The sequence below is a fragment of the Protopterus annectens genome, chromosome 3.part0 (assembly GCF_019279795.1).
Source record: "Protopterus annectens isolate FY-2018-M chromosome 3.part0, PAN1.0, whole genome shotgun sequence".
Lineage (NCBI taxonomy): Eukaryota > Metazoa > Chordata > Ceratodontiformes > Protopteridae > Protopterus > Protopterus annectens.
The window spans coordinates 546,665,248-546,679,471 of record NC_056731.1 but is presented as its reverse complement, the minus strand read 5'-3'; the positions used below and the strand labels follow the sequence as shown (position 1 = coordinate 546,679,471).

General features: G+C 41.4%; 1 protein-coding gene across 1 annotated transcript in view; it reads right to left on the bottom strand.

Moving 5' to 3' along the window:
* The window catches only part of PRPF4B (pre-mRNA processing factor 4B), a 1,467,347-nt gene that overhangs the window by 1,099,236 nt on the left and 353,887 nt on the right, over window positions 1–14,224 (bottom strand). The window contains exon 4 of the mRNA XM_044065612.1: window positions 4,063–4,227. Coding sequence (XP_043921547.1) covers window positions 4,063–4,227 — 165 coding nt within the window. The remainder of the gene's footprint in view (window positions 1–4,062; window positions 4,228–14,224) is intronic.

Below are 14,224 nucleotides of genomic sequence, written 5' to 3'. Positions count from 1 at the left end.
GAATATTCTACTTGGAGTCAAGTAGAGATGATCTTTTTAGTTATAGGATACGCTGATTAGATCAGTAGTATAGTTCGAGGAAGGTAGTTTTAAGGGAAAATTTGAAAAGTGGACTTTAGGTAGCCCTAATAGTTTAAATCTGCTTAACCGCTAAATCGCGCTAACGCGCGTTCAGCGTGTTTTATATCAGGGGGCTGAAAGAAGCTAGGAACTGGCCCAAAATGACCAATAAACTACAAGTTGCTGGCTGAAACCTCACAAAACTGGACCAACAGGCAGCTCAATGCTTCCCACTCCCACTGGTAAGCAAGGGAACTTCCTCTCTTCCAAATTAGATAAAGAATCAGTAACAGGAACTGCAAACAAAGCCCAGGGATCAGCAAGCTCTGAAACTGGACTATTCTAGCTCAGTAAGGCAGGAAAACAAGAGATATTTTTTTTTTTTTTTCAGAAAACAAGCAGAAACAGATACAGTAAACACTTATAAATGCTATAAATCGGCTATCACAGCCTACACAAACAATTTGCAACAGTTACAGATTTTAAAAGTAACAAACTGAGAAACAAGTGCAATAACAGAATAAATGCAGAATAAACAATAACAATGTATCAGCAAGCAGAAATACAGTTGCTAGGTAAATAGAAGTGGAAAGCCACAAAAATATACTTAAATCAGGTAAAGTCGCTTTTTTAGCTCTCTGAAGCTTGGATTACTCTGCTGGCCACCACGAGGATCTGTGCTGAGTAGGTACAAGCTAAAAAACGCGCGTTCAGCGTGTTTTATATCAGGGGGCTGAAAGAAGCTAGGAACTGGCCCAAAACGACCAATAAACTACAAGTTGCTGGCTGAAACCTCACAAAACTGGACCAACAGGCAGCTGCTTCCCACTCCCACTGGTAAGCAAGGGAACTTCCTCTCTTCCAAATTAGGTAAAGAATCAGTAACAGGAACTGCAAACAAAGCCCAGGGATCAGCAAGCTCTGAAACTGGACTATTCTAGCTCAGTAAGGCGGGAAAACAAGAGATATTTTTTTGTTTAGTCATCCCGTTTGGGAAAAACAAAACACCCACAAATTACCACATAGGTGGCAGCCCCCAGAGGTAATAAGAGATCTAGGGACCCAGGTAGATAGTAATCTCTCCTTTGACAATCATATTTGCCAAAGTAGTTAGGAAATCCTTCTATGTGGCCCATCTAATTACTAAAGGGCTCATATCTAGAAATGAAGAGGTTATAGTGTCCCTCTACTCGTCACTCATTAGACCCATCATAGAGTACAATGTCCCATTTGGGATGTACCTCACAAGACACTTCCAACAGCTGGAAAGACCACAAAAGTACCTCACCAAGAGGATTACCAGTCTCAAACATATGTCCTATGCAGCCCGACTGAAAAAAAACTCCGGCTGTACTCAGTGGCATATCGCTTACTCAGAGGTGATCTCTGCCTGACTTACAAAGCCATGTCCAACTCAGAATTGATGCTCAACCTAGAGAAATCCAAGTCACTGCGAGCCACGTGCTCTGGTGAGCTAAACCTCGCCACAACAATAAATAGAACATGCCGGAGGGATAGATTTCTGTCACAGAGACTCCCCATGCTTTGGAACAAAATTCCAAATTACATCAGGCAGAGCCCCTCACTAACACTCTTCAAGAGAAACCTTAACGAGTAGATGGGTAACAGAAAATACACCCCCTGGGATGACTTCATTGGCTCTGCTTGACAGAGGATCAGTTAATTAATTAATGGGGCGGCGAAAGCCGACACACTCTGGCTAGGCTTATAAATGCCCTCGGGCAGACAGCCTAGTACCTACCTATGAACCTATACGTGTATCTAATGACCTGCCTCAACTCCTCCATATTACATAAGAAGCTTTTTCCTCAGTTGTGAAATGGATCCAAAATGCTTAGCTACTACTCAACCCTAAAAAAACAAAGTTACTGCTACATTTTTTTCAATAAATCACACATGCTGGAAAAAGCAAAATTTGAAGTCTTTTCACTAAAAAAATCTGAAACTGAAGTAATCTCTGATACAAAACTTCTCAGAGTGATTATACATGATAGCTTTAAATTTGATCTGCATGTTCAAAATAACAAAAACGACTCACCAAAAAGTAGGAATGCTCTACAGACATAAAAAGCTTCCTTAACACCACCACTAAAACCACTCCTGCCACTACCTACCTTCTACTATCTCTCTCATACAATGCTCCCATCCTAAGCAACTTTCAGGATACAATTAAAAATATGCTGGAGGCATACTGTGATAAGGTTGCAAAGTTTGCCACAAACAAATACCACATCCACCACTGTACTGCCTTTAAGACACTGAACCGGCTCTAACTGCTTCACCATTTAGAGTACATACATCTTATCTCCAAACATATTATTCACAAAGCCAATGGCTTACCTGCTTTTATCTCTATTCTCCCTTCCTACCACCCAGACTATTTCGACCTAATTAATATCTTCTCAGTGCATAAACAAGCCCCAAAAATCCTCTGACCAAAGTCTGTACTCGTACTCTGTCGGTAAGAAATGGAATTCTCACCCCCTGCAAATTAAATCTACCTCTAACCTCTCCAAATTCAAACTGCTACTAAAAGACTACCTAAATACGAGTTGGCTCTTCTCCTGCATTACCCCAGCCTAAAGAAGCCCATTCTTCTTTCCACCCCTATCATATTTCTTTCTAATTCCTTCTCTCTGAAAATAGTCAAATTATTTCTTAGATAAGAGACAAATATAGTTTTGCCTAGGCTATATTACCTAGCCATCTCTAGTGCAGACAGTGTACTCAGTGTGTTTAATGTACATAGAAGGAGGTTACCGGGCTAATGGCCCAAGAGCCCATGCAAGCCTAGCCATATTTATCCCAAGTTAACACAAATGTTTATAGTTAGGTGAATGTCATTTCTCTTTACTGCAACTTGCGAATTCTTTAACTATTGATAATGTTCTTTTTCAGTTTGTTATATCTATCTAGACATTTGTGCAATGTACATATAGGTTTCACCGTATGAACTGAAGCTGAATTTTTTTTTAATTGGTTAACAGCTGTTCTTCTGTATTATGTCTTATAATAACTTCAACTCTAACTAAATTAAGTCAATGTAGAGCTTTTCTCCCGGGCTGCTGCAGAAAATAGGGAAATTATCTTTGTCAGACTTTCCCAGTAAACGAACGTGAAGTAAAATCAAAATCTTTCTCTGCCCTCTATTACCTAAGCTTGGGTTGCCTAGATTGTAGTCAGAGCTTCCCTCCAAGCCAACAGTCTTGGCGAAAAACGTTTCCACTGATGGGTCTATATTCTTTTGAATGGCTATTCAGCGAATAGCCATTCATCAAACACCTATTTGTCAAAGCTGCACTTCGCTGAATGGCATATTTTTAACTAGGGAAAAGCAGTTGGTCACCGTCTGGAATTTGCCCCTCTCCCCACTGTAGTGCAATCTCAGAGTTGATATATTTAGTTAGGGGGTGGGGGTGGGAGGGGGAGCAGCCTCCCAGATTGGGGGACGTGGAGGCGTAGCACCCCACCTTGGCAGGTTTTAAATTCTATTTTTTGAGGTCACTCGGTTGCCCACCTGTTTGTTTGCCCTACTTAAAATTTGTCGTTCGATGAAGAGCGGCTTCGATTAATATGTGTTGACGAATGGCTATTCGGTGAATAGTCATTTGATGAAGTGATATAAACCCTCCACTGACTTATGGCTAATTGTTTTATACGAAACAGCACCTGTTAGCTTACATTCAAAAACTCATTATTTCCTTGAGAACTGGTGACACACAACTACAGTAATCCTTAATGCTACTCACCTACAAAATGATATTAGAAATATGTTTAAGTGGAGTGTACAACTCTCACACCAGAGGTTCTGTAACAAATACTACTGCACTGGCACATTCATGAGTCAACAGTAAGAACAAATTCCGATATGCAAGCACAAAAAACACTCCCAATACCACCCACCAACAAAGAAGCAGAGCTGGGACAACATTTTCATTACTCTAAATGCTGATAATTAAACCATAAGGCAAAAAGTCTTACTTATCATCTGAAGATTCCTGCTCAGGTTTCATTCCCTCAGAAAGACTTCCCTTAAACTTGTCCTCCTTGGCTTTACTACTACTCCTGCCTCTTCGTCGGCCTCGAGATCTAGATCGCCTCCTCCGTCGTGATCTGCTTCTTCGAGAACGTTCTCTATCAAGTGACCTAATTAAGGGAAACCAACAAAAACATACTAGATATGTACACATGGCCTGAAAGATACAGCAACAAGAGACAGTGTTGTTTCTTTAAATATCTATGCATGTGTCCTACTTACCACACATTTTTCCTGATGCTGTTTACGGTTTCTTAGACAATGGGCTAAATGTACAACATCTACCATAATGGAGAATGAAGATTTCCCAACAGGCTATCACTGGACAGATAAAACCCTGTTTAAAAGTCCATTGCTTCATGGCATCATTTTAAGCAGCCATGGAGCAGGGACTGAAAAAGCAACCAGTCTACACTTTTTTATGCTTGTTAAATGCAGATTTATTGTTTAATGAGTACAACTTAATCATAAAAAGGTAAAAAATAAAACTAGCACAAGCAAATGCAACATCATTTACAAAAACATGCAGTTCCACTTACCCCTTGGTAAGCAAATAAAAAAAAAACACAGGAAAAACTGCAATTGAGACAGTTACTCTGCATCTGCATGCACAAGAGAAAGGAAGAGTGCATACCTCTCAATTTATTTTTTAAAGAATTCAAATCTGAAGAGGCTTTTCACTAACACACATTATCCGAATAATAAGTATGAAAGTATAATGTCTAGGTATACTGCAAAAGATTCTAGGGACAACCACAAAGCATTCTATAGCTATGTCAAGAATCTCAATGGCAACACCCAGATCTGCTCGGAGTTACAGCACAACGGCATGAAAATTACAGAACCAACTGATACTGCCAACGTCCTGGCAGATAGGTTCAGTGTTACTTTACCCCCCCTCTCACCCCCTTAAGGGCCCATATCTATACAGAAAGAATGCAGGGTCCCTGTAATCACAGCTATGCAGATAAAAACTGCACTCTCTAAAGCCAAAAACACAGCATCCACGGGACTGGACAATATCCCAGGCTACGTTTTACTCGAACTTCAGAATGAACTGGCTCCCCACCTAAGCACCATGTTCAATCATAGTCTCACATCAGGCTTTGTGCCCACTGAATAGCGCACAGCAACAGTACCCCACTCTACAAAGGGGGAGTCACCACTGAACCCAGGAACTATCGCCCTATTAGCCTGACGAGCCTGGTCTGTAAGGTCATGGAACATAACATCATGGAACTTATAAACAAAGACATTGGTAACCTCGGACCCCATGCCTCCTGAACCTGATCGACTTCTTTGAGGCAGTCGCCAAAGGTGTAGACGAGGGTTAGGTGTTTCACACAGCCTATCTTGACCTCACCAAAGCTTTCAACACCACCCCCCATTCTGAAATTATAGCTAAACTCACTAAACTAGGTATAAATCCCTACGTCACAAGACGGGTTGCCAATTGGCTCACTGACAGAACTCACACTGTAAAAGTTGCAGACTCCAAATCTGACTCCAAACAGTGACAAGTGGAGTACCACAGGGTTCAGTCCTGGCACCTCTCCTGTTTGGTATCTACTTCTCTGAAGTGCAGGATAACACAGAAGGCCTTTGGCTAATGAAGTTTGCAGATGACTGCAAACTAGGAGCGTTAGTTGAGTCCCCAAATGATGTGGACATCCTACAAAAGGGCCTCACTGAGACAGATGCCTGGTGTCAGAGCCATGGCCTCAAGCTCAATGCCAAAAAGTGCACTGTCATCCCCTTTGGTAAAAACTCTGTACCCATGAACTACCATATAGGCGGCAGTCTACTTTACGCCGAATGTGTGATAACAGACCAGGGGACCCAGGTGGACAGTAGTCTCTCCTTTGATAATCACATTGCCACAGTAGTCAGGAAATCCTTCTACATGGCACACATCATAAAAGGGTTCTCATCCAGGAAAAAAGAGGTCATTGTTCCCCTCTACTCGACACTCAGACCCACTATAGAGTACAATGCCCCTTTTGGAATGTACCTCACAGGATATCTGCAGCAGCTGGAAAGGCCACAGAAGTACCTCACAAAGAGGATTACTGGCCTCAAACAGATGCCCTACACTAATAGTCTCAAAAAACTCCAACTTTACTCCATAGCATATTGCCTACTCTGAGGTGATCTCTGCCTAACATAAAAAGCTATGTCAAACCCAGAGTTGTTGGACATGCTACACCTAAAGAAATCCCAATCCCGCCAAGCTACATGGTCTAAGAACCTAAACCTTGTCACCACAATAAACAGGACATGCTGGAGAGATAGATTCCTGTCCCAGAGACTTCCCATACTCTGGAACAAGCTACCCATCTATGTCAAGCAAAGTTCCTCATTAGCACTCTTCAAGAAAAATCTTGATAAGTGGAAGGGAAATAGGAAATGCACCCCGGGGACCACTTTGGTGGCTCTGCTCAACAGGGACACAGGAAAATTACTTTCTTGGGTGTCGTAAGCCAGGGAACCCTGTTGGCTAGGCTTACTTAGGCCCTTAGGCCGATAGCCTAGTACCTACCTATGAAATCTGGCACTACCTGAAAACTGTTAACTTTTGAAAGGTCCAGAATTGAGTTTCCATGTTCCTTCGTTTTTAGGCACTAAGACATATAGACAGTTGCATGAAAGGTTGGACACTAAGGAGGGAGAAAAGGACCTGTAACGATTGGCTAGACAGAGGGACCGAGCTAGGAAAGATGTGCAGCAGGTAAGGGTGATAAGGGATAATGAGGGAAACGTACTCACTAGTGAGGAGAATGTGTTGAACAGATGGAAGGAGTACTTTGAGGGGCTCATGAATGAAGAGAATGAGAGAGAGAAGGCTGGATGATGTGAGGATAGTGAATCAGGAAGTGCAACGGATTAGCAAGGCGGAAGTAAGGATAGCTATGAAGAGGACGAAGAATGGAAAGGCTGTTTGGCCCAGATGACATACCTGTGGAAGCTTGGAGGTGTTTAGGAGAAATGGCAATGGAATTTTAACCAGATTGTTTAATGAAATCTTGTAAAGTGAGAGGATGCCTGAGGAGTGGAGAAAAAGTGTTTTGGTACCGATTTTTAAGAATAAGGGTGATGTGCAGAGCTGTAGTAACTACAGCAGGATAAAATTTATCAGTCACAGCATGAAATTATGGGAAAGAGTAGTGGACGTTAGGTTAAGAAGGGAGGTGATGATTAGTGATCAGCAGTATGGTTTCATGCCAGGAAAGAGCACAACAGATGCGATGTTTGCTCTGAGAGTGCTGATGGAGAAGTACAAAGAAGGTCAGAAGGAGTTGCATTGTGTCTTTGTGGACTTAGAGAAAGCATACGACAGGGTGCCTAGGGAGGAGTTGTGGTAGTGTATGAGGAAGTCGGGAGTGGCAGAGAAGTATGTAAGAGTGGTACAGGATATGTACAAGGGTAGTGTGACAGCGGTGAGATCTGCAATGGGAGTGACGGATGCTTTTAAGGTGGAGGTGGGATTACATCAAGGATCAACTCTGAGCCCTTTCTTATTTGCACTGGTGATGGACAGGTTGACAGACGAGATCAGACAGGAGTCCCCGTGGACTACGATGTTTGCAGATGACATTGTGATATGCAGTGAGAGTAGGGAACAGGTTGAGGAGACCCTGGAGAGGTGGAGATATGCTCTAGAGGGGAGAGGAATGAAGGTCAGCCGGACTAAGACGGAATATATGTGTGTGAATGAAAGGGAGGGTAGAGGAATGGGGAGGATGCAAGGACTAGAGGTGGCAAAGGTGGATGAGTTTAAATACTTGGGATCAACAGTTCAGAGTAATGGCGAGTGTGGAAGAGAGGTGAAGAAGAGAGTACAGGCAGGGTGGAGTGGGTGGAGAAGAGTGTCAGGAGTGATTTGTGACAGACGGGTACCAGTAAGAGTGAAAGGGAAGGTCTACAAAAGGGTAGTGAGACCAGCTATGTTATATGGGTTGGAGACAGTGGCACTGACAAAAAGGCAGGAGTCAGAGCTGGATGTGGCAGAGTTAAAGATGTTAAGATTTGCACTGGGTGTGACGAGGGTAGACAGGATTAGGAATAATTATATTAGAGGGTCGGCCTAGGTTGGACAGTTTGGAGACAAAGCTAGAGAGGCGAGATTGCGTTGGTTTGGACATGTGCTGAGGAGGGATGCTGGGTATATTTGGAAAAGGATGCTAAGGATGAAGCTGCCAGGTAAGAGGAAAAGAGGAAGGCCTAAGATAAGGTTTATGGATGTAGTTAGAGAGGACATGCAGGTGGTTGGTATTACAGAGCAAGAAGCAGAGGACAGGAAGAAATGGAAACAGGTGATCCGCTGTGGTGACCCCTAACCGGGAAAAGCTGAAAGAAGAAGGCGGCATGATTAGAATCCTGTGCCTGCTTATGATAGAAGAATTAGATGGAAGAGCACTGTACAGCAGGTCCTCTAAGAAAGGTGGAATCATTTTTATTTGCTGTTTTAGAGCATCAGGAATGCCTAGGAAGGGTGTTTTTTTCAAAAACTGACGAGTTGTCATTTCTGATTACCTGCAGTACAAATTTGTACTGGATGATTTACTTCCAATACTTCAGGAGGAGGTGAGCCCCCCCCCCCCCATGGAAGGCAGGGGGGGATGGATTGGGGGTGAGATGATGGGGAGTACTGAGCACAGTCACAGATGCTCCCTAGGGTGGGCTGGTTAATTAGACCCCTGAGGTCTGGAGTGTTGCTCATTTTGCCACTGTCTCTCTTCTACATAGGCCTTTTTTCGCCTAGGAGATTAGCTTTTCCTGTTTCGCTGGAAAGGGCCAAGGTTTGTTAGGATGGTTTCTGTTGTTTCTGGAGATAGGGGAGGAGAAGAGTTCCTTTACTGACTTAATGTGTTCCCCTTCTTGATCAATCTCTCAAGCATCGTCTTAGTTAGGGGTCCAAAGAGATACTCCTTGGCTAGTAGGGCATTAAGAAGTTCAGCTTTAACTTTATCTAACAGAGGCTGTGCCCTCAACCAGGTATGCCCCCTTGTGAAAGACCTCACAACAGCAGTCGTGAGCAATGCATACAATGAATCACAGCCACATTTAAATAAATGATGGCACACCAGGAGGCCAACACAGAACAATTCCTGGAAATACCTCTGGGGGCTCTTGTCTTGCATCCCCTCTGCTTTAGTTTATTTGTTCCTACACTGACACAAGGTATTTGAGCTTATGAAACTGACAGTTCAGAGTACTCATGGCTATGGTGGCTGATGTGCAATGCTTGCCAAATTGGTCTAGTAATCTACTCTCCCTATCATTTTGCAAGGGATTTTGTGCAGCAGGCCTAGATGACACCACAGCTGGATCCACCACTGGATACTTATAAAGCTGACTGGGGCACATAAGCACCCTATAAACACCCTATAAAAGCAATCAGGCTATGTGGGGGTAAGTAGGAAGGGAAACGGAGTGCAGTGATATGTCAGCAAACACATCATCCAAGACTTTGTGAACTGCAAGCATAGCCAGTGGGTCCAGAGGCAGGAAGGCTCAAGAGCTCTCTATAATAACCTAGGGTCTGGGATAATTCCCTAGTCTCACAAATAAAGAATGAATTTACTGTACTGGTGGTATCCCCACAAGTACAGCTGTGTAAAATCTTAGCATAACAGTAGATGTCCTTCTCTTCACTGCGGCAGTATTCTGATCATGAGGGATCCCCTGCCAAAGGCAGCCTGACATACGGCCACTATACCAAAGCCTTTGGGTAATTATCGATAGGCTGTACGTCACACATATGCTTCCAGTGCAAGGTGCAGGGCATAAAGGTGATGTCCGGACATATCCTTAGAATTGAGAGCCCCAAGAGGAACCCAGCACTAGGACACCAGATGGTAACATGCACATCCAGAGGGACAAAAGACCAGGGGAAGAGGGAGGGAGTGAATACTGCAACAGTGAAGACAAGAACATCTATCGTTATGGTAAGAGTTTGCAAAACTGTACTATGTCCTTCCATTTCACTGTTGCAGTATTCTTAACATGAGGTTGACTGCAAAAGCTCAGGAAGAAGACAGGGAAAAGAAAGAGCCAACAGAGCCTTCTAGGAACCCATGAAGAATGGCCTTAGCAAAACCAGCTCTAGCCCTGGATATGACATCCAACTTGTAAAGCTTGGTAAAGGTATACACCAAAGACCAGGTAGCTGCCTCAAGGATAGAATTAGTATCCAAACCGTTGAAAAAAGCACCAGAAGAAGCCAAAACCCTAGCAGAATGAGCTTTTACCACAGAAGGAAGGCTCTTGCAATGATAAAAATAACAAAAATGGCTTAAGAAATCCAAGAGGAAATAGTCTGCTTGGAAACTGCCAAATCTATTGCTCTAGGAATAAAAGAAACAAAAAGCTGATCAGATTTTCTAAAACCTTTAGTTTATCTATGCATATCCAAAGTGTGCAACACCTTCTCACTAGCTGATTGTGGAGAACAGAAAAAAGTGAGCAAACTAATAAAATGATTAAGATACAACTCAGGCAGAGGTTGAAGTCACAGCCAGGAATATCTCCTCAACAAAGAGCCAGAAGCAACAGCCCTAGAAAAAGCATCTGCTGCATCATAACTACATTTAATGGAGGAATGGTGTGCTTTCTGTGAATAAGCCCTAAAGGAGACAAGACAGAAGTATTTTCCTCAGAATTAGGAAGGTCAGAAATAGCCTGGCAAGCCTGAGAATGGAGGATCCAAAACATATATGGTCATATTGGGAGGGTGTCCTAATGGTTAAGGTGTTTGCCTTACAAACACAAGGTGCAGGGTTTGAGTCTCACAAGGAATAATTGGCTAGGATTAAAATGGCTCGCAAGGGCAGTTAGCTTAGTACTAACCTATGAACCTATATGATTCTGATAACTAACAGCCTGAAAGGTTAGGGTGGCTGAAGTATAAACCTTTTTATCCAGCCTTTCATAGTCTTGCAGTCTATCAGAAGGCAGACATTTAGAAGGCTTGTTGGGATGCCTCAGAAACCACCAAGGGGTCAACAGAACACTTAAAGAAATTTGCAGTCAGGGGGGCTTAGAGTCTTGAGCCTGAGATGCAAAAGAAAAGGCATCCAATAAAGCAGCCAAAACAGGAGGAACAGCAGTGGGTCTAGGAGATTCTATTTGAAGGAGCTCAAATATCTCCTCTGCACTTCAGAAACTTGAGAACAATCCCAATTAAAGAATTCCATCATCCCATAAATAGTAACCAAAAAAGAAATCTCCTCAAAAGGAGATTCAGGACTAGCAGACTCCTTTTTATCAGAACCATAATCCAAAGGGGAAAAAACCTGGGAAGAATAGGCCAGGGATTCCTCAACACAATCCTCTTCTTCTTCAAAGGAATCCGGAACCCTAGACCTTTTCAAGGGGGAGAAGTCCAAGGACAAACTGGAATAGAGACCCCCCTAAGGAGGCTTTAAGCCCATGAGAGTACTGAACAATCCTTGTGTAAAATTCTGCCATTCATTTTGAGGTTCCCTGGGAGCATAAGAAATATGTTTTGTCTTCTGCTTCTTTTTTTAAAAGGACATCCGCCTTTTGAAAGGCAGAAGGCTCCAAAGCCAGCCTACACTCAATAATTGAAGTTGGGACTTCCTCCCTAAGTAATACCTGATGAACCCCCCCCCCCCAGCCTTTCAGTGGTAATCAGCTGCAGTTCCCCCTAAGCATCCGAAGTGGATGTCTGCAATGCCTCCAAGGATGTGCGAGAAGCAAGATCCATGGTGGCCTCCAAACTGGTCATGGCAGAGGAATCTAGCTCAGAAACTGGATGATCCTCCAGGCTTTCACCAGCCTCAAGAGAGATGTCCTCTGCAGGAGGCACAGCCAAATAATCTGACTGGACTTTTTTGGTCTTCTTCTTCAAAGATGGCTGACCCTCAGGCCAGGAAGTACTCTCCACAGCTTATTTTGTTAAAAGTTTTAGACACTGGTTTTCAAGATAAATAGTGAGAGAGGAAAGATGACTATGTAAGGTCTTTGGAATAAAAGCCTGACAAACAGTACGGGGCGTATGGTCATGAGAAGCTCCTAAACAAAACAAGCACTGCTTGTGACGGTCTTTGTGGGGATAAGCGATGCTCCACACCATAAAACTTGACTAAACAATTTATTTAAGACTATGATAGCGACAAAACAACAAACAGAAATACAGAGGACAAGCGCTTTCAGCTATTAAAGCCTTCTTCAGATCCACATTCAAAAACCACTTCAACATAATATAAAGCTTCTATCAGCCAATGACAAATAATATGTAAATATCATGTTTTAGCCTAACCAATAAAGGTGCTTATACAAGCAACTTTATCATCCAATGTACTTGATTATTCTAATGAACTTTACCTAACCAATAAAGGTAAAGATGTAAATCAGACTTCACTTTCCTAAATATCATTGGCTTAAGCTAGCAAATAGAAGTAAAAATGTAAATCAAACTTCTCTTCTGTATGGATCGATAGTTCACATCACATTTATATAAGCAACTACTTGCCAATATCATTTTCTAATACTTTTGTAGTTAAAACACCTATAATATGCAAAATTCACTTAATAAAAACACACCCTTAAAAGCATATATTAAAACATAAGCAAGCCTTACATTTGCTAAAATCTAAATACTTAAAATTAATGCATTGGCCGGGAATCGAACCCGAACCTCACACGTGGTAGGCAAAAATTCTACCACTAAACCATTTTGAATTATATAAATAAATACATAATTTCAAACAAATTAAATGAAAGAGCATTGGTATAAAATAATCTTACACACATTTGATAAAGCAGTCTCTAGCTTAAATGCTTAAAATTAATGCAATGACTGGGAATCAAACCCAGATCTCCCACATGGCAGGCAAGAATTCTACCACTAAGCCACTTTGAATTTTGTAAATAAATAAATAGTTTCAGGCAAATTAAATGAAAACGCGCTAATATAAAATAATCTTAGATCACTTAATAAAAATATAGCACATAATAGAGCAATATCAGGCTTAGCAATTATTAAAAACTAAATACTTAAGACATAAGAGCTCCTTGATAAAAAACACTGACAAAACCAATAGAGGCATAAAGGCGGCTTCTTATGAATCATTTCAGTAGCTGATAAAACATAAGTCCTAATCTTCATTCTAGAGTCAAAGCCTATATTTAGTTCCCATTTCATAGTTCATCCATAGACACTAAAACTTGATAATAATATAATGGAAGATATAATGAGCAGAATGTAAACTATGTAACTAAAAAACTATAAACCATATTTATACTAGCTGGGCTAAGAGGTGAACTGAACAATTTTTCTATTCTTTAAAAATGGCTTGATCGATACACTTCCATTCAAGTTAATCTGACTGAACGTGAGGAATCCAAGTGGATTATGAGACTGCGGGCTGACCACCCTCCAGGATTGAATGGAAGTGTACCGATCAAACCATTTTTAAAGAATAGAAAAATTGTTCAGTTTACCTCTTAGCCCAGCTAGTATAAATATGGTTTATAGTTTTTTAGTTACATAGTTTATAGTCTGTTCATTATATTTTCCATTATATTATTATCATGTTTTAGTGTCTATGGATGAACTATGAAATGGAAACTAAATATAGGCTTTGACTCTAGAATGAAGATTAGGACTTATGCTTTTATCAGCTACTGAAATAATTCATAAGAAGCTGCCTTTGTGCCTCTATCTGTTTTGTCAGTGCTTTTTATCAAGGAGCTCTTATGTCTTAAGTATTTAGTTTTTAATAATTGCTAAGCCTGATATTGCTCTATTATGTGCTATATTTTTATTAAGTGATCTAAGATTATTCTATATTAGCGCATTTTCATTTAATTTGCCTGAAACTATTTATTTATTTACAAAATTCAAAGTGGCTTAGTGGTAGAATTCTTGCCTGCCATGTAGGAGATTGGGGTTTGATTCCTGGTCATTTCATTAATTTTAAGCATTTAAACTAGAGACTGCTTTATCAAATGTGTGTAAGATTATTTTATATCACTGCTCTTTCATTTAATTTATTTGAAATTATTTATTTATATAATTCAAAATGGTTTAGTGGTAGAGTTTTCGCCTACCACGTGGGAGGTTCAGGTTCGATTCCCGGC